Source organism: Caretta caretta, chromosome 7, assembly GCF_965140235.1.
Source record: "Caretta caretta isolate rCarCar2 chromosome 7, rCarCar1.hap1, whole genome shotgun sequence".
In the NCBI taxonomy this organism is placed as follows: domain Eukaryota; kingdom Metazoa; phylum Chordata; order Testudines; family Cheloniidae; genus Caretta; species Caretta caretta.
The window spans coordinates 43,818,713-43,839,991 of NC_134212.1; the positions used below are offsets into that span (position 1 = coordinate 43,818,713).

A 21,279-nucleotide genomic window follows, 5' to 3' on the forward strand; every position below is an offset into this window, starting at 1 on the left:
GAGTTCTAGTGTACACAATGCTCCAACAACTTCCAGGGTTTGTTGTTTTTTTTTTGTTGTTTGTTTTTTTTACACAGCTTTCAAATCTGCTGACTTGTAAAAATGCATGAGGAGGATGGAATATTGTCTACAATAGAGATTCCAGCAGTACAGCTGAACTGGTGGTAACACAAATAGGCTTTTCCCTTAAGTTCCCTAATATAGATAGGGCCGCAGAAATTGATATGGAGAAGATGGTATGCATCTACTCCATCTTCCCGTGTAAGGGAAGAATTATTCTCTTTACTGCTTTCCTCTGTGGTTAATCTAGTTGGAAATAATTCAGGCTACTGAGTTCCAATTCCTTCCTTGAAATAGTAATTTAGACGAACGGGAAGTCACATCCCCTTCCCCCCACGCTGCCACGCACACCAAACCCCCTCCCCCACAACCACGCAAAGCCCTGAATATCGCTACCGCAGAGCTGCAATAAACAATATTTAAATACCCTCCAGCTATATTGGCGAAATGCTTCATGGGACCTGTAGTACTTGGCGCGTCGCTTGCCTGACCAGGTCCCTAGTGAAACAGTTGGGAGAACTGCAAGTCCCGTGCCGCCGCGCAGCCTTGGGGCCCACATGTGGCTGCGGTGTAGACGGGACTCGCTGGTCTGGAGAGACCGCCCCCGAACGCTGGCTCCTCTGCAGAATCGAGGATTGGCCGCGTGGCCCGCCTCGCTCGGCTGCTCATTGGCTGGCAGCGCGGAGTTAGTTACCGCGGTCCCCGGGCAGCGGGCGGCTGGCTGGGCGCTCGGCTTGCAGGGTGGCCGGAGCCGGCGGCCGTGCATGGGAGGGCGCGCGGGCTTCAGACCCTTCCCAGAGGGCTGCGGTTCTTCGCGGCCGTCTTAAGTTCCGCGCCTGCCGGGGAGCCGCGGGGAGGCCATGGCTGCCGTCGGCTTCAAGACTGCGGGCAGCGGCTTGTGGAAGGGTAACGGGGCTGGCTTACAGCTGGCCGCCGCCGTCTTCTGCCAGAGCTGCAGCTCCGCCGCCAGCAGCGGCCCCGGCGAGGGCAGGCGGGCGGGCTGGGGCCAGCAAAGGGCTCAGCACCAGTCTGCGGGGCAGTCCCCACCCCAGTCAGTCCCTGGCAGAGCCCGGAGAGCCGCGGAGCCCAGCCCGGCCGCAGGCAGTCCCCTGAGCAGCCAGCCCAGCCCTGCCGAGGGCGCCGACACTAAGTCCTACCTATGGGCCAGATACCACGAGATGAAAAAACTGGTGTATGGTAAGAACCGGCTCCGGGCACTGGGCCTGCCGCCTCCTGCAGTGCCTCGTACTGCTTCTCAGCTCCCGGGCCACGCTGCCCTCCCCCCGGGGTCCGGGCTGTGCCCTGCCTCCGGCACAGGGAGGACGGGGAACCGCTAGAGACTGAAGTGCTGCCAGCAAACCAGCCACCCGTCAGACCCAGCCCCATCCCGGCTCCGCCTCAGGCAGCCGCTTCCCCCGCAGGGAAAATGCCCTGCGGTCAGTCTCCAAGCGTGCACCCCCGGGGCTGTGCGGCAGCAAACTCCTGCGCTCGCAGTCAGCAGGTGGGCAGGCCCTCTGCCTGGTGGGTCACACCACGGGCCCTGCCCAGGGTGCTGGTCTGGGTACGGTTTGTAGTGCCCCAGCGTCCACGCTACAAAAGCATCACTGTAACGGGCACTAGTAGCCACCTTCCTTAATGGGTTGGGCATGCATCTGCCCCAGCAAAACTCAGGCTTGTAAATCGCCACTTAATGTTGCCAGGACACTGGCACTTTTTGACAACGTGGTTGTTTACTGGTGGTGAATTATGACTCTGAATTTTTGTAAACATGGGCAAGGCAATGGATACAGAACTCGTTTTTGGAATACTTTCCATATCAAGATATTAGGCATGGGCAAACTTGTGTCACCAGTACTTGTGTTGTACCTGTTCTGTGGTTAAATACAGGACTTCAGTCTCCAAGGCTGTCAAACCAGCACCTTTCAGCACCTCTTCACTAAATTTTCTAAAACAGTTTGTTAGGCAATTGCTTACCCAGCACAACATAAAGGAGGATATTCTCCTGTGGGTTTATTAATCCCTGGAATGCCCTGAGTAAGCACCCTTGCAAGGCTAGGTACAGTCTGACTTTTCTTTTTCTACTGTGAAATAGCTGTTTGTAAGGCTGTTATTGTTAGGAAGAGGAAGGAAGTGCTCCTGTTGTATAGTTATATGCGTCTATGAAGACAGTGCTGCTTCTGTTTATATTTGCTTGTTTTATCTTGAGTGTTTTTCATACAAAAGAAAAATGAGATTATAAAATGTAAGGTTCTGTATGTTCCTTAGTGGGATGTGCAAAGGTAAGTACTGTGTTTCCACAAGAGACAATAGGATGTGTTAAGTACATGCTGTCAGAATGGGTATGTTCATTTTAAGCCCCAAACTGCAAAAAAGTTCCAACTTGTCGGAGTCCTAATGTTGCTCTAGCAGTATCTTGGAGCTCATTTTTCCTTTTGTTTTATGCTAGTATTAAAAGAGGAGCGAGAACCTCTCTATTTAAAATTTTGAATCTTGAATGTATGTAGTGATAGAAGCTAGTACAATCTCTTGATAAATGTTTATTTAGCAACTTCACTTGCAGACTTCTTGACATGACTAACTATGGCTTCTTCTGTTTCCATTATTACAACAGCCTGCATTTGTGTGTGATATATCTGTGATGTCAATCTGTGCGATATGATTAGCAGTACCAAATGCAGAGTGCACAATATGTGAAGTAACTAATGTGCTTTTCTCAAACCTTCAGTAAGGTATTTTCCATACACTGTATAAAAAGGTCTGTGATTAATAACCTGCACAGGTGAAAACACACACAACCAGTTGTTGAGTCCTGGCAGGAAAAAGTGTAAATCCTGAATTCTTTGTGTCCCATAACTTGTTTATGATTTAAAACTGACTTACGCCAAATCTGATGTCAAAGATTTGCTCCTTGACTGACAGTTATTTCAAGTTTCTGTGTCAAATGAACCTCTGTGGCTGAATTGCAAATGTTTGAGAGACTGACTACAGTGGAAAATGTTGTCAGATCTTTGATGAATCAATGTCATGTTTGGGTAAATCTTACAAATTCTGTATGTTACGAACACTCTTCTTCACCGATAAAACATGTCTTTCTGCATTTTTTCCCCATTATCAATGCTTATCAAGATGTAAATAGGAACTCTGCCTTTTGTAATTAGCTTTTGGTGGCTGCTTGGTTCAGAGTTGGAACAGAATAATATATAGGGAAGCTTCTGTTTACACACACTAAACAGCAATGATATGGGTTTGGTGCGGGAAAGCACCATGCATCAGAAGTTCACAACCATTTCATGGAGTACTGGACATGCATTATACTATGGTGTGCTTGAACATGGCAGTAAAGTTAATAGCTATGCAAAAGCTGATGTGATTAGAATTATGCACTTTTACTTATTGTGTACTTTTTTTTCAGTAAAAAAAAGCTTTCTTTATGTATGGTACCTCACCATTCAAAAACATTTTATATATTAACCGCTCGTCTAGCTTATGCATTTGTTTATATACTGTACTGTGGTCTCCATATTTTAATAAATGTGATATGGCAGAGGCATGCTCTGGGAAGAATGAGCCATATAGGAACAAGGCGGTAACAAAAAACACATGCTTCTGGGGATAATCTTATTACAGCTGGAGTGAGAAGTCACACTCTTCTCTTTCCTCAACCCCATCCAGGACCAACCGCTAACAATACTGCATAGTACCCATGTATGTTCTAGGAGTTTTTTCAGATAAAGCAAACCAAAAAAATCAGTTATTTGCTGCTGGAGGCAGAACATCAGGCTTGGTGGATGAATTAATCTGAACCAATATGTCAGTTCCTTCGTATTCTGACCACTAAGAGTCCAAGGGAGTAAGATCTGATTGTTTTGTTAGTGCTACTGAGATTATGGTACTGAATTCTGACAAAAGTGGAAAACAAGTGACGATTTGGCTATGGAGACTTAGTAGACATGTCCATTTCTAGGTACTGCTGAAGAGAGACTATGGTAAATTGAAGCTTTAACTTGGATTTTGGGAGAGACTAAAGCCAGTGCTTAATTTGTAATGAAAGAGGTGCCAGGGCTCAAGCAAGTTTGTTACTTTCATAACTGATGCAGAAAGCCCAGAGGTCCCAGGGCTGTGAACTGCCAAGCCCAGAGGCACTTACTAAAGCATGGATTTAAGGAATGCATGTGAATTTCAGTGGAGAATTGTTTTGAATTTAACAATATTTTGGAGATCACTTGCAAACTTGCCTCCCAAATTTGTAAAATAAATTAAGGTGACATCAGATACCAGAGTTCCTGAGGTGAGGTTGCAGGGGAAATGGTGATATTTTGGGAGTGGTTTGGTAGTTTTGAATATGTTATGTGGTTTAAATATGTTATGCTTTCGGCTATGGCTGAGCCGAGAGCTGATGAGTTTGGGGCATACAAAAAGGCCTGATCTGGAAATGTCCTCCTGGACTCCTGTTGTTGCTCACAGTTCCAAACTGAGAGAGGTGCTCAGCCCCTTGAAAGATTAGGCCCAAAGCAAGAAAAAGGTCATAGCAGTTAAGAGATGGGAAAACATGATATTGGGAAATTTAAGTGAGGTTGGAAAAGGGGTTGCAGAGAGGATTGGAGATGGTAGCTCTAAAGTTGTTGCTGCATGTGTTTGACCTTTGTGTAAGAAACTCAAGTATGTAAACTGTGTGGGTTAATGGATTGCCTTGAGTAATACTGCAAAACACATTCAGTATCTCCCTTTTTTTTTTTTCAATGAGATAGTATAAAATAAGAAGAGAAGTGTGGGCTTTTTTTGATGTTGATCCCTGTACATCGTAGAGATGTCTTTCTTTGATCTAGCATGTTTTCATTCTGAACATGTTGCAAGTCTCAAGCAGACTCAAAGGCTCAAAAAATAGGTGGCTCTGTCTTGTTGGTTCTCAGTGTAGCATCACTTGTTGTAGGCTACTCTTAAAACTAACATTTATAATATGTTGCAACTTAAGTAGTTTCTGTTGGGCAGAACTGGTAGCTAAATGTCCCAAGAATTACTACTGCAATAGGTGCTATACGAATTACTTAAAGTTTGGGTTTGGGAGTCAGGAGATCTCTAGTTTCAGTTCCCAGTTCTGTTATTGACCCCTGTCACCTTAAGCAAGTCACCATCTACCTCAGTTTCCCCAAATGTAGAATGAGGTTAATACCTGAAGCTCTTTGTGAGGCTCTAGATATCTGTGCTTGAAAAGTATTTTTAGAATGAAATTGCTACTTTAAAAACAGCAAAGTCAAATCCTCAGCATTGTTTCAGCATCATCTTTTGTCATTTAATACCCTTTGTTAGACCTGCACTTTGAGCACAAGTCCTGTTGGTCTTTGCCAAGATGGAGCCTACTGCCTTGATACTACAGAGCCATCTGTGGTGCTGGAAGATGTCTACCATAAGAACAAGGTCCCTGTACTGGCTGCTTTAGTCACAACATTTTTTTTTTTTTTTTAACTACAGTAACTCCTCACTTAACATCGTCCCAATTAACTTTGTTATGTTGCTGATCAATTAGAGAACATGCTCATTTAAAGTTGCACAATGCTCCCTCTCGTTTGGCAGCCACCTGCTTTGTCCACTGCTTGCAGAAAGAGCAGCCCGTTGGAGCTAGCTGGTGGAACCAGGGTGGACCGGCAGCCCCCCTAAATTCCCTGTGCAGCAGCCGCACAGCAGACTGTCCAGTGCCGGGCAGTTCAGCTGTCCCTCCCCCACTGCTATGTGCTGCTCCTGCCCTCTGCCTTGGAGCTGCTCCCGGGAGCCTCCTGCTTGCTGTGCAGGAAGAGGGGCCCCAAGGTCAGTGTGTCCTCCCCCTCTCCTGCCCGCTGCTCCTCCACAGAGTGGAGGGGGAGCATGACAGGGCTCAGGAAGGAGGGAGCTTCCTGGCAGCAGCTGCTGTCTCAACTTGCTGATCTACTTTAAAAGGCCGTGTACTTAGAGTGGGGTCAGTATACTTAAAGGAGCAATGCGGGTGGGTCTCTCTCACACACGGGGTGTGTGTGGATCTGTCAGTCACACTCACACACAGTTTGTCTCTCTCTGCCATGCTGTATCTCCTCCCTCCATTCGTGCTGGCTTGTAGAGTGTGAGGCTATGTTAACAAGAGTGTGTTAACCCTTGAGGGCTCAGCTGAGTGGTAGTTCATCATTTAGCAGTAAGGCATTCCCTGGGAAAAATCCCACCCTCTGACTCGTCCACCTCAACCAAGCTTCACAGTCATCATTGCTATGTACAGTATTAAATTGTTTGTTTAAATAAAATTTCCCTGGAACATAACCCCCCTATTTACATTGATTGTTATGGGGAAATTGGATTTGCTTAACATTGTTTCGCTTAAAGTATCATTTTTCAGGAACATGACTATGACATTAAGTGAGGAGTTACTGGTACTTTTAAATTTTTTTCAGATGCTGCTGTAAAATCCTACAAAACACCACTTTGGAAAATAATAAAGACGTGCTTGGAACCAGTAATGAAACTAGACACTTTTGGGGTTTATTAATTGCATATTTGAGGCAGGTGATTAAATATCAGGCAAAAAAGGTAATTTGCATGCAGAGTGCTTTTTAATGTGGGACATGGAGGAGAATCATGGCAAATATAGTGCGTCTTATCACTAGTCTTTCTTATTACTTGGTACTAAACATATGAGATTTAGAAGCTAATGCGTATGGCATTTTAAATTCCTTGGGGGGCATAGGGACTGTCTTTTTAAAACATTTTGGTTCTGACACTGAAGTGTTGAGAGTCTCCTTTGGATTACTGAGTACTCTTATCTGTCGCTGGTTAAAAATAGGATCTGAAAATGCACAATATATGATTGGACGTTTTTCAAGTCAACATAGGTCATATGGGATCCTGAAGTTTTCTTTTTTTTTTTTTTTTTTAATAAATTGCCCAACTGTTAACAACTGTGCTCTCATTTTAGGTGTTGGGTATTATTGAGCTGTAACAGTTGTGGAACATTGCTGTGCAAGAGCAATGCAAGTTAGAACCTAGGGGGTGTTTTTAAATTAGCACCAGCAGCTGGTCAATATTTCAGATGACTTGCCATATTTAGTGAGTGAAGGGTGTTGCAGGCATTTTAGTGGTTGCAGAAATGCAAAAAAGATCTAACCAATACCCTTGCCTTCTGGCTGAAGTACGTATGCCAAGTTTCATCACAGGGAGGATATTCATGAGATGATTTAGAAGTCCCTGAGCAGTCATGTTTTAACAGGGCAATGTGACTGCTTCCCTAACCACAGCAGAGTTAGTAGGCAGTTGTAATAAATTACAATTATGCAATTTTTTTTTTGTAGCAAGAGTTTGCTCTTTTGCCCATACAATGATACTGCATCTATTAATTCGTATACTTGCTGCCTGGGTAAAATGCTGACTAGACAGTGACTAACTAGGATATTGCTGCTAACTGCTAAATGCTGCAGGATTTCAGTGCAAGGAGCAGCCCTGTTTTTATCAGGCTTGCAAGAGCCATTTTCCACTGGAGTTTCTCCTTTTCTAGCCTGTCATCCAGTTTTCCAAGCATCACCTATTTAAATGTGTTGGTCATAGCTGCTGGGCGCACCGAGCAACACGATGTTGACCTGCCCTGGAATGAAGTCTTTCTGGTGCTGACCTAGTGATTTGAAGTGCATATTGTAGGACTAGTCTCTCTCCTACTGTATGATGAGCCTTTCACCTAGGGCAGTGGTGTTCAAACTCTGGCCCTGAGGCCAATTGTCACTCTTGAGAGCCACAATTGTGGCCCTCAAGAGTGACTGTATTAAGAAGAACATTTGTATTTGATCATGAATTGAAAATGTGTTCCCTGAGCCAGGCTGTGCAATTTTTAAACTGAAGAGTTTGAATTAACCCCATTGCTCTGGGGGAAGATGCAGACGCTACCTCCCTAATTGCCCCCCATCAAAGCTGATATGAACTGGGGATGCTGTTAGGACTTGGAGTCTTTTCACTGTTACAGTTGTTTAGCAGTTCCAGGAGAGCTTTGGGTGCTCCATTGCCTTACCTGCCAGGGAGAGCTGGATATGGACTCAACTGCCTCTTCCACGGCCTAGAGGAGCAGCTAGCAAAGGATGACTCCCCTCCCTACACAAGGCAACCCAGGAGAGAGGGTGGAAATTGAGAACTACCAACCAATTATGGCTCCCTGATTCTGTGCCTGTTGCCCAGCCCTAGAGCAGGTATAGGATAGCTTGAATTTGCTGGGGACTCCCCGTGCCGGCAGGCAACTTGCAGCTTGTTTTCTTTCCCTTTGCCCTATCAGAGTGTGAGCTCCGGCCGGGAGCTCAGGGGCTGGGCAGGATGGTCCTGCGGGCCATAGTTTGCCCACCTCTGCTCTAGTGAGTCGGATATGCTCTGTGACATACATGTACACCTTCCATGAGCATAGCAGAATTTGAAAGAGCAATACATACCTCATGGCTTGTAATTGGTCAAATGTAATTCCTAATAGAATTCAGATCCATGTTCCTCATGTGCAATCAGCTATACACACTTAATGTCTTAAGCTGTTATAATATCTAGCAGAGTCATACATGAGACATGGAGAATATAAAACAAATATCTATATAATGCAGGAAGGGTGACTCTCTCAAAAAGCTCAGTACTTCCCTCTCCCCATTAGAGGCATGGTTCACTTCAGGCAAGGTACAAAAAAGCCCTGAAGTGTCTTGCTGTGGGGCCTGCTAGGGAGACCTGTTGGGATTCCACCTTAAAGAGCAGAAGGAAGGTGGGAATTTGGACTGGTGGTTATTTTGCCGAAACACAGTTCACTAATTCCTAATTTCAGCTGAATTCACCTGACTTGAAAAGCTTTCAAATGGCACCTAAATGGAAAGTCCACCAGAGTAAGCTGTATGTTAAGTAGTGATAAAAATGACCTGTTAAGTGTCTGGGGTGCTGTTTCAAGTGTAACATTAAAGGTTTGATATTTTCCTAGAAGAAACAGGAAATCCTGCTCTGAATAATAATAATAATTAATAATAAATAATTTTTTTAAAAAAGAGCTTATACCAAGATGGCTTGGTATGGTGCTTGTGAGTATCAGAGCCATGTTCATTATAACAGTGAACAGCTTGCCATCTGGGTACGTCATAGGCTATCATGGTATCATCTGGTGAGCAAGGCAACTATGCTGGCCATGACATGAAACTGAGCCTGATTTCTTGCCAAAGACAAAATGATTTATAATGAAGCTGATATGTATCACAGGCCTGGCACTGACCTAATATGTGTCTGTGCAGTATACAGCCTTCCTTCAATGGGCATCTCAGGTTAGCATCTGGAGCTTTTGTTTTAAGATGCAGTCAAATACGTGGGGAGAGCCACGTACGTTGCAGAGGAAAAGCTCTTTTTATCCAGAGCCAAGTGATGTTGCAACTGTTCTTTGATCTACCTAAAGATGGAGTTGAACAAAGAGAGGAGTATTTCAGGAATGGGGAAAAATCATAGTATGAGTACTTGAGTGGTTAAATACTGTTGTGTGGTGAAAACATTGCACTGAGATTTAATTTTGGGGAGAGATCCAAGAAGGGAGTGTGTGGATCACAAAGTGGTTGTAGCAAAGAAGGTGAAAATGGAAAAGTTTTTCTGTTACAGCATTGGTTCCCTTAAGGTTTTAAATAAGGTGGGTGGACATGTATTCTGTGAGTGCCAATGGCATGGATGACCACCTAAGGTGTTGGAGTGGAACAAAGTTAGTGGCCAGCATAGGGGTGGGAGAGTACCAGAGGGGACAGGTGGCAATGTAGGCTGGATGGGAGAGAAACATCTGAAACTGATTGGTTTCAAAGAAACACTTGATGCCTGGTAAACTGGTTAACTCCCGTTATGCACACACATAAAACTTGCTCCCTACGCCTAAAGAACTTCAAAAAGGACCAGCACAGTTTTATTTTTGACTTGGTGACAGTTGTGGGATGGATAGCTATGGAGTTCTTCCCCCATCCCCCCTACAAAAGAGTCACGGCTCAAGCAATAGCATAACGTATTTTCCCCGCACCATCACACTGCGTCTGGATAGAATTAGCAAAGCACTATGCAGTTGCAGAGCGAGAAGTCAGTCTGCGCATGGCGTTACAGGAGAGGGGATGCAGGGGTGCGCGGAGCTTTGGGATTCAGACCAGCGAGGGGTTGTCACCCAGAGTTGCAAGGCAGGCAGTACCTTAAATGCTATTCTGCTGTGGCTCTCGGCTCTGATACCAACAACCTGCAGACACGTCTGCAGGTTACACCCTGACTTCTACTGCCCAAGTGGCCCCAACACCCACCCAGTCCCAAATTTCCCCCAAACCATCTGCTGAGGTTCCCAGAGGCAGTGCTGGTGCTAGGCATAAGCAGGCTAAGAAATTGCTTAGGGCCCCAAGCAGCTCAAGGGGAGGGCCCTCCATTCTCTTTTTTTAGAGTGTGTGTGTGGGGGGGGGAAGGAAAGACACCCAAAAATATTCCTGCTTAGGCCTCCAGTGGGCCAGTACTGCCTCTGCCCACAATTGTGAATTACTGTTACCCTTCTCGGCCTCAGCAAGTGAGAATGTTGCTACCGCCAGACTCTGTGACAGCTAAGTTTTTTGCTCCTTTAAAGAAACAGTACACTGCAGCTCAGCAATTTAACTGGGGTTTGACAAACACTCTTTGTTTCAATCGCAGCACTGAATTGGTTTTTAGTTAAAGTAAAACAAGTTTATTGAACAAAGTCAGGTTTAACTGATACCAGGTAAAAGGAGTAAAGAGAGAAATGGTTACAAACTAACAGTAAAAATATGCTTCTGAGGATGTGTCTGCACTTAAAATGCTAGTGTCACGGCTGCACCATTGTAGCAATTCCATGTAGATGCTACCTAAGCTGAAGGGAGGCATTCTCCTTTGGAGTACATAATCTGCCTACCAACATGCAGTAACTAGGTCGATGGAAGAACTCTTCCGTCAACCTAGCGCTGTCTATATGGGAACTTTGGTCGACTTAACAATGCCACTCAGGGGTGTGGATTTTTCACTGACCTCATTTTCTAGTGTAGACCGGGCTTAAGACTAAAACTTAACTTCAGCAAGGTGCAATCTTTGCCTGAGTAAGTTTCTCACCTGTATTCGGTTTCCAGAGACTTCAGCCCACTTGGTCGAAGGATCCAGTGTTCCTGTGATTTCAAGAGCTCTGGCCCCTTGATTCCCCCAAAGTGATGGACAACTATGGGGTTCTCTCCCTTTGTTTTTATAGTTCAGTAACTTTTGAAATATGTTCTTTGAAAAGTAAGACCAGACCAAGCAAATTGACTTTGTTTCAGGAGGCAGGCAGGTTTCCTGCTGTTCTTCCCTTCGTCTTGACTTCTCATCTCCCTGCTGATTTGTATGTAAATGGAGCTTGATTGTTTTGATTCTGCAATGCTTAATTTACACTGGAGAAAGGTAGACAGCTACCTTCCCTCCTGTCTGGGGGAGAACCTGTTTCTCCCTGTATTTAGTCAGACTTTAAATCTTATTTGTGAATATCCATAATTCCTCATATTGTGTTGATGCATACATTTCACAATTATATTAATCAACAGAGTGTCAGGTCTTTTATGAAACCCTGTTACTCAATACACCTTTATAATACAGTAATACTGTATACAATCAGTTGATTCAATTGCTTATCCTTTGAGATTCAGCCCCCATGTCTTTATAGCGAAGAGGCTGTCTCTCTTCCACATTCTAGTTTGATGGTTTGACAAGCTGGTGTTTCAAGGAGTTGTCATAGAGCTTAGCAGTAGTGAAACTTTCACTTGCTGGGGCTGAGATGGGTAACGCAGCAACTCACACTGCTGGGAAACCCAGCAGAGTGTCACAGGGCAGAATGTTTTGGGGGAATTCGGGACTGTGAGGGTGTTGGGGTGATTCAACAAACAGTACCTGGTTGGTGGAAATCGGGGTATGACCTGTGTGCTTGTCTGCTGGCTGTGGTGGTGTCTGGGCTGAGAGTCACAGCAGCATATCATTAAGGCACCCAAAGTTGCAGGGCAGGTGGTGACCCAACCTCTCACTGAACCCTAAAGTGTCACAGGGTGTGTGGTGCAAGCTTGCAAGTGGTTTGTTCTACCCTGACTTCAACAGGAGATGAAGGTGCTCACCCCTCTGGTTTGGATCCTGTTGTGGTGAGCTGGGTGGATCCTCTTGCTTCCCCCCACCCCTTCCCTTCTCCTTCCAAAAACTTATGCCCTCCAGCCATGAAAAAGTCAGCATGTCACACATTCATGCATTGTTTTCAGGGTCAGAAAGAAATAAAGGGCCTGTTGAGACTTTCTCTAAACATAAATATTTATCACCTCATAAACAAACCTCTGAAATATTGTTTACATTGCTGTTGGGGGTTTTGTTTTGTTTTCTTTCTTTAAGATCTTGAAGGACTCTATATGTCCACAAATGCATTCACACTCTTCAGCCTCTTCCAGGAACTCTGTCTCCAGCTTAGGGCTTGGCTATACTTACATTTTATAGTGCTCTAACTTGCTGGCTCAGAGGTGTGAAAAATCACCCCCTTGAGCACAGCAAGTCAGAGCGCTTTAAAGCTGGAAGAGAGCTCTTGTGTTTGCTGTGTAGTCACCAAGCCATCCACTCAGCTTCAGAGGTTTGCTTTCCATTATAACAGTTCTGCTGCAGTTCTTGCAGTATAGAAGAATTCAGACTAATCTTGGAGGGGGATTCTGACCAGAGGTGAGGTACATTTTCATAATGTTGGTTTCCCTTTCCTACCTTCAAAATAGCTCAAGTATTACTGCTACTGTGATCACTTGTCTGTTACTGAGTCAGCAATAGGTGCACTTGTGGGTTTCACATAGGATAATACAGCAGTGAGCCTCACCTTTTCTGTAACGGTAACAGATTAAGTCTTAATTGAAACCAGCCAGTGCCACTATCTAATGTATAATAGTTTGATTTGCTCCAAATTGAGAATCGGAGTTGATTTTGGAATAGCCAAACACTGTTTTGGTTTGTGTGTACAACTGAATGGGAGGCAGATAGGAGTGCTCAGGAACGGAACCCATAACAGAGGCTCATCTCTAAGGGAAGAAAGCACATTTTATTTTATTTATGGGGTGGGGTGAGTAATGTGCTATGTTGTGTCCCCTTTCTATTCCCCTTCCCTTCTGTGTCTCCCCCCCCGCCCCCATGTGAGCAAGTTAGGGAACTTTATGTAAGGAAGTAGCACTTACTGCAGTTGGTCATCTTGTAGCGAAAGTTTGTGGACAATGGCAAGCTTGAGATGGTGTCTGCCCTGCTTCATTGTGGTGTTACGGTAGCCAGTTGGGGGAGAGGATACATAAGCACTCAGAATGACCAGGTTGTTTAAAAACTTTTTTGTGCCATTATGCAACTGAGCTAAACACTGCACTCATGATTGACTTAAAATGTACCTTCCTGTAAAGTCACAGAAAATTTGTAAGGTCTGGGAGATCTGTTTTGGCAATAGGTTCTCTGCTTCACTCTGATAAACAATTTTTATCAGCATTGCGCTTTCTAGGAGCCGTGTGTGTGTTTTTAAACTGCTTATCTTTCTCAGTGTACATGGGGAGCAGAGGGTGCAGTAAGAGTAGAGAAAATAAAATAACCAACCAGACGAAATGTGAATAACTCTTTCTTTTGTGAAGTCTTTCTAGTTCCATGGCAAGTGGATGACAAACAGTATCTTCTAGACCTTTGGTTTAATAATTCTGACTTCTTACAACTGATGTCTAGATTGTTTTGATGTCAAAATATGAACAAAAGGATATGTTTTCTGCATACCACAGTTACCTATCACACAGCATGTCCAGCTGGTGCTACAGGTGACTAGCTGCTGTGATCCAGAAATTTGGCAGGTTTAAATCCCCAAATCCGTTTTATTTAATGTTACATAGGTCAGAAAATCAGTAACATTGTTTTACATCTTGTCACTAAATAAATGTTAATCTTGCTGTTTTAAACAGGTGCCATGTTCACTAGGCGTGGCTGGAAACTTTATAATGCCTTTTCATGGGAAGAAATATTTTAGTAGTTTTAATATTAGACTTTGACAGCAGGATTACAAATCCCTTTCCTTGGAGGGGAAAAATAGCACTGTTTTACAAAGTAACTGCTTCCAGATTAAAAATAAATTAAATTTAATGTATGGTTTCTTTTCTCTCCACCCTGCCCCAATCCTCCCTCCAGATCTTCTTCCACCAGGAGTCTGCAATCTCCTTAACCCTGCAGCTATCTACGCAAATAATGAGATCAGCTTGAGAGATGTTGAGATCTATGGCTTTGATTATGATTATACATTAGCACAGTACTCTAATTTATTACACTCTATGATATTCAACACTGCCAGAGACATACTAATTGAACAGTACAAGGTAAACTTCTGATAATAGGATGGGTTTCTTTCATTAATCTTACTGTTTTCTTTTCCGCAAAATCTTTTAGTAAAGCATTCCCTGTAAAGTTTGTTTTATTACCACTGTGTATGTATACATTGTCTGTTGTAGTGATAGCTATGTAATTATATATTTCATGAATCTGGCACTCTGTCTGCTAATCCGTTTCCCTTGAGACTTATTGTAACATTGCAAATGTCTGAGCGTCTTCAGAGTTGCCACTATTTTAAAAAAAACAAAGAAACAAAAAACATTGCCACCACTCTATCTATATCTATATATCTGTCTATCCTCCTCTTTCCTCCTAACCCCAAATCAGAAGATGGGCAACAGCCAGTACTGAGCTAATGATGGGCCCATGTAGCCCTAGAAACAAGTGATTTTATTTTTATAGTTAGTTATATGGGACTTAATGAGTTCTCTAGACTAAGTTGTTAAATATATCATATAATTGGATGTGCCTATGTTCTCTTGTCTTGTTTTATTTGACAGGTTAGCAGCACTTTTTGCGTTTAAGAAAAGAAATACAAAGCTGAGTACTTCAATATATACAAATTCCTATAGGTGTGTGGCCGAAGCTGCACTACTTTCCCTAGTGTCCTAACCATGTCACACAATGGTTTTGCAATGGTATTTCCCCCTGTCATTTTAGGGCTTCAGGTCCATTCTCATTCTCTCTCCCCACACCCTCTGTGCCTCACCCATTCTTTCACAGTGGAGCAAAACTAAGTATTGGGACATAGGACAGCCTGTACCAATCCATTTAAAATTGGGATGCAGGATTCTTCCAGAAAATGGAAAAAAATATTATCAAAAGAACCAGTATATTTATGCTAGGATTTTCAAAAGAGCCTGATAAGTTAGGCATCTTAACACCCTGGCGCGCGCACGCGTGCTCTCTCTCTCTCTCTCTCTCTCTCTCTCTTAAATTCCAGCCTACATCTTCTGCCAGGATCTCTGATATCATAGTGATGGGTATGGAATGAGATCCTACATATTTATTGGTTTCAGAGTAACAGCCGTGTTAGTCTGTATTCGCAAAAAGAAAAGGAGTACTTGTGGCACCTTAGAGACTAACCAATTTTAAATTAAATTGGTTAGTCTCTAAGGTGCCACAAGTACTCCTTTTCTTTTTACATATTTATTGTGATTCTTTAGGGAACCCAACTAATGCATACAGAATAGGACACTTACAATCTTCAGAATGAATAGTCTGCTCACCGCAGGCTAACAGATGTGGCATCTGCCATGATGAATATGGCTTATAAATAAATCACTGACCATACAAAAAGGCAGTCTGTGTAGAATTTGTGGGTGTAGGATGACATAGATGCCAGGAATTTTTAAATAGGGAATGTATGATATTGACTAATAATACCTATCATTACTAGGGCTTGGAAAACATAGTAGACACCTACTAGCCATAGGTAGCTGTAAAAGACTGGGTGGGGAGAGAATCTGTATTTGCAAGGTCCAGGGGGAACTCTCTGATGAAGAGTCCCAGATACTGGGAAGGGTGGAGGGTATTAGGATCTCTCTCATTGTCTGGCATGAGTTCTAGCTAGAAAGTATCTGCAACTTGAAACTCCACTCCCTCTAGTAGTACTCTACCCATTTCTCAGCTTCCTTTCTGTGATTAAGTGAGAAAGTGTGGGCAGCAGAAAGCTCTGATTCATCAACCTCTTTCAAGCCCCCTGCCCCCCCTTCTTAATAATTTTTCATGTGTAGGTGGGTGCGGGGGGGAGAGTTGTCATCCCCCAGGGAGTAGCTCCAGTGTCTACCTATGCTGTTTTTTGGGGGGGACGGTATAAGCTTTTTTTCCCCAACTGCAGCAGCATGAAACTGACAAGCTTCTTTCATTTCATTGCTGCTCAGAAAAGATTTCAACTATGTCAGTTTTGTTTGGTGGCTGCTCGGCAGAGCTCTGAGCAACAGTAAATACAATGCAATTGTCTGTCTGCACACCTGGGAAGAGAGCCATGAGGTGTTTCACATTTTGAAGTTCATCATAATGAGCACAAAGATTTAGAATAGCTTCTTTTTTTATTAAAATGAAATAAAACTCCAAAAGTTTAAATCATTCAGAAATTGGTGGCTTAGTATAGCTTTTTCTCATGCTGTTTGGGAAAAACTTCCCTTATATGATGGGTTTAGTAAGTGGCTTTCAAGCCCGTCTCAAGATACAGTTACTCTTTTCAGGGCACTAGGTATTTGGTATAGGAGTTAGGGATCAATTGCCCAAGCAAACATTCCAGTTTGTAGAATCCCAAATCTTGGCAGTTGCAGTATAGTTTTTGGGCATCTTTTGGTTCACTTAGGCCACTGTTGGATGGAGGGTACTGGGATTTGGTGGTCTAGGGGGCTAATTCAGTATACCAAATTCTTCATTCTCTTGTCAACTGGAAAAAATTTCTTAAATATCCGGCACTGCTTCACTGAACTAACTGTTTTCTCATGAAATATTTTCCAGTATCCAGAAGGACTCAAGAAATACGATTACCTTCCAGGATTTGCCATCAGAGGGCTTCACTATGATGTGCAAAAGGTGAACGACACAAATTTAAATTTCATACTTGTTTTCTCTTGCACAGTATTGATCTGCCTGTCACATAACTCAGTCCCATCTCTTTCCTGTAATGACATCTGATAGAACAGCTTTCAGAAGAATATGCACTAGGGATTGTTGTATCTGTCCCTGCATAGGTTCTTTTAGATTGTAATCTCCTTGGGACAAATGGAACTAATATAAAAGGCTGGCTACATGGAGTCTCTCGTGTTTTTCTCTCTCTCTCTCTCTCGTTTCTCTTTCTCAGTATTTTAATAGCCTTCAGTGATTTAAAAGGTATGTAGCTACAGCCTTTACTCACTGAAGAGGTTTTTTTCTTTCACTACTACCAGTATTTGAAATAGAGGGCCAGAACAACTCATTAAGCTTTGTAGCTTCTCAGACATTCCTTCTGAAGCCCTGTAATGTTTGAGAGGCTTAGGAGCACACAGAGTACAAGCTTTTGTTTTAACCCTCCTTTTTCAATAACTTTAGACAACCACATAAAAGTATAGTTCTGAAAAATATATCACCTCGCTGCAGTTAAACAGCTTATATTCAGTAGGGAGACAGACAATTACTGGTACAAGCTAGTGTTCTTTTGATAGTCTGGTTATTTCTGAACCAATTAAGTGTGTTCAATCACTTCAGCGTAACTAGAGAATGCACCCTTTTAAAGAGGAATGAAGGAATTTTATATTTCCCAGGTTGTCTTCTCTTCTGCCCAAGCTAAGCTGTAATGCTGAAACTGACATTATGGCAACAGTCTGTCCTGAATGTATGTTTCTGACTTTGCAGCAGGAGAGATTGTCCAATCACTTTCCGTGTTCTGCTTGCGACTATCCAAGCACAGATTTCTGAAATAAGAGCACACATCGCTCAGATGCCAAGAAAACTGTTCCTTTCAATGGGTGGGTAGTAGTGTGGGCTGCCTCATTTCTCATTTCAAAACATGAAAATCAAGCTCTGTGCAAAAAGCGTGTACTGCCTGTTTGCTTTGGTTCAGCATAACTGCTTATTCCTGTTCAGAAGGTGGGAATGGAGGCTTGACAGTAGTATGATAATATGCTAGATATGGGAGTGCCTCTTAGTTTAGGAACATTAGGGAACAATGTAACATGCACTCATAGTAGTGAAGGGATAAATTGTTCTGATACTACACTGTTATCTCTGATTCTCAGAGTGGTGCTGGGTTAGTCTCCGAGGCCATACTTGGTTAAATTCCATTATGGCTATTGCATAATGCCTGGGGAAATAAAAAAGAAGGGATACCTTGTGAATAAAGAATATCAATACAAAAAGAGAGAAGGTCTAATATTTCCATTCAGGTACAAGAATGGGAACTTGAGCATGGAGTAAAAAAGTAAAAAGAAAATAAGATTTGGCACAAAAACTTGAACTATTAGTTCTGCTTAAGTAAGATGTGACTCACCTTAAATCTCCTTACACATAAGCCCCTCCCTTGCTATGTGTACACAAAGGATTTGTCTTAATGTTAAAGAACTCCTGTACTCCATTCCTCTTCCACCTGCAGCCCCCAGAAAAAGTTTGTAATAGGTCCTGAGTTGGAATGTAATATTATGTAATGCTTCAGTTCATGGCAATTTGGCATTTTTCCCTGTGATGTTCTAAAATGTCGCTATGAAGAGAGAAGTGATTTAAGCACAACTTAAAACTAACCTAATCTGAATGTATTTTTAACTAGAATTCATTTTTCTACTTTTTATTATTTCTTTGGGACATCAGTAAACTTAATCTGTTTGTTTTTCCTGACTAAATTTATACCAAATGCAACCAATGAAGACTGTTCACCTTTCTCTCTTCACAGAGTCTTCTGATGAAGATTGATGCTTTCCATTATGTCCAGTTGGGGACTGCATATAGGTTTGTCATATATTAATGCATTTACTAAATGCCCCAAGGGTTCATGCTGAAGATGGAGTGCAAAGTCTCACGTCTGTAAAGTTTTTGACTTAAATGGGGAAAGCAACCTTCTCTAGCTTATCCTGTCTCCACTTGCTAAGTAATGATTACAAGCTGTTGCCTGACATGCAGTTACAGGTGGCTGCTTTTATCAAGCATATGGAGCTAAGTGTGGGAGTGAAAATGTAATTTTTTTTAATGGACAGTGATGCATCTGATCACTTAACCCACTAAGTCTGCAGGTTGCAGTGCAGTCTAATTAGTCAGAAAAATTGCCCTATGTCATTGGACTGGAGAAAGACTCACTCTCATAGAGCCGTCCATACATGAAAAAAGCCTATCCTGACAGGAGTATGCTCACCAATGCTGGAAAGAAAGCTGTTTGGAGATGAAAATAAGGATATGGATTTTAACTCCATTGGATGGAGGCATTTTTCTTGAGTGGAAAAAGTTGAGTAAAGTGCCAAGGAAAGTAATAGGGAGTGCCTTTCTTAAACAAGTGGGCCAGAAGTCCTTGAATAGAGCATTGGTATGTAGCACACAGATTACTTTGGCTGCTCTTGCGTTCACTACATGCTGCATCCTGGCGGTTGGAGTGACACACTCGATATAAAAGCTTTTCAAGTCCTAATCCTGTCTGGTTGTGTAAGCACCAGCAAGTCCCACTGACTTCCCTGGGAGACTTTAACCTGCTCAGCACCTTGCAGGATTGGACTTGAAGACTCTCCTTTGAGAAGCAAGGAGACCGATCCAGAGCAATAGAACACATGAATGCTCCAATGCAAAAACTCTGAAGCGCTTCAGAGAACATAAAGCAAAATATTATTTTGCTACTTTTTTGGTGGCTGGAATAGTTAAATACTTTTTCCCAAATGAAGGCAACTAATGGCTAATGTCCCCACCATACTTTTAAACTCTACTTTGGGCCAATGACTCCCAAAATGAAGCACATCAAATATTTGCCAATGTTAAGCAAACAATTCATTTACACTGAGGGAGCGTGGTAAAGCTTCAGTATTGATTGTCCACTCTGTCTCTCTTCTCCCCCTCCTTCAACTCCCCCAAATAGGAAACAGGTACCCGAAATAGTAAATAGTCTGCAGACTTTCACCACTGCTCTCAGCACCTTCAATAACAATTGTGCATTACTTTTAGCAATATACAGCATCATTAGACTGGGAAGGATAGAATTAATGTCATGTGGAACTCTGTCTGGACCTGGCCCTAGGATTTTCAGGGACCTAAACAAAGTAACAAATGTGTGTCAACATCAGCTTCCTCTGCCACAGGCTGTGGTGGCATCCCACTTTTAATTTTTTTTATTTTATTTTTTTTGAGGCACTGTTGCAGCCCTGCTCCCTCTCCCCCAGTCTCTTTGGATTGGGACGAGGCCAGAAGATGCAGCCAAAGCACAGCATTCTACGTGGGGGAGGGTGGCTAGAGAATTCTGCAATGAGCTATTGGTCTGATGTTTGGCTGGAAATGTCCCACGCTATGATGCTGAGATACACATGTACCTGTACGTGCACAGTGAGATGGCATAACTTCTTAACCCTCCCATCCCCGAGATCTGTCTCCTGCCTAATGAATTCCCCTTTGCTTTTCAGCGTATTGCAATTGGCAGGCGGACTCAGTCAGCCCTTGCATTCCTTTCCCCATATCACGGCCCCTGTCTAAGATTGCAAAAGGGTGGATCAGTGGGACTACATCCCTTTTAAGAACAAGTAGCTCATAACAGCAGTTCTATACAGGGGACAGTGTGTGCATACAAATCCACTAATATTGAAGTTGCCCTCTGCAGTGAAGGCTGGTCTAAAGCCATTGAATATGTTTCTCTGATTCAGCTTTGCCAAGCAAGAATAGACAGTGAAGGGGAATATTTTTTTAATTAATTCAGGGAACTAAATCAGTGAGGGCCAACTTTTGAGGTCCTAATTTGGGCAGATTTCTACTGATTGTAATGAGTTTATTTTAGATTTACAATAGAGACCTAAGAATGTCCATTCGAAGACACGGACTCCCTTGACAGTTCTTAAAAACAGTTTGTGGGAGTATGGATGTGGGATTTGGCTCCTAATGATGATATGGCAAAAGCAAGAAAAGTCTCTCTTCAAAAATGATCAATCATTCTGGCTGTTCTGTTATCCTCTCCCAAGTACCAATATCCTATATATTTGAAGCAGACCTGACAAAGCATGGGAGACTCTGCAGTTGGGAACCATACTGCACTGGCCTTAAGAAATAAGCCGTTCCTGGGTTTTTTTGGTGCGTGTTAGGATTCTGTATTAAAAGAAGTACTCATAAAATGGTGTTTGTTTTGTTTCGTGAGCCTTTTGACTATGGAAGCTGACTGTTTTACTTGTGGAACAGTGCCTTTTC

The 21,279-nt window shown here is 43.0% G+C and overlaps 1 protein-coding gene across 2 annotated transcripts in view; it reads left to right on the top strand.

The window, feature by feature from the left end:
- The first annotated feature begins 723 nt into the window (after window positions 1-723).
- NT5DC2 (5'-nucleotidase domain containing 2) overlaps window positions 724-21,279 on the top strand; it is a 58,155-nt gene continuing 37,599 nt past the window's right edge. Inside the window, exons 1-4 of one of the 2 annotated variants that reach the window (XM_048859207.2) lie at window positions 724-1,257; window positions 14,227-14,411; window positions 16,903-16,977; window positions 18,806-18,861. In XM_048859207.2, the coding sequence (XP_048715164.2) occupies window positions 921-1,257; window positions 14,227-14,411; window positions 16,903-16,977; window positions 18,806-18,861 (653 nt within the window). In that variant the 5' untranslated portion in view covers window positions 724-920. Of the gene's footprint in view, window positions 1,258-13,777; window positions 13,863-14,226; window positions 14,412-16,902; window positions 16,978-18,805; window positions 18,862-21,279 lie in introns of those variants that run through there. The other variant, XM_048859210.2, reaches the window with a different exon arrangement.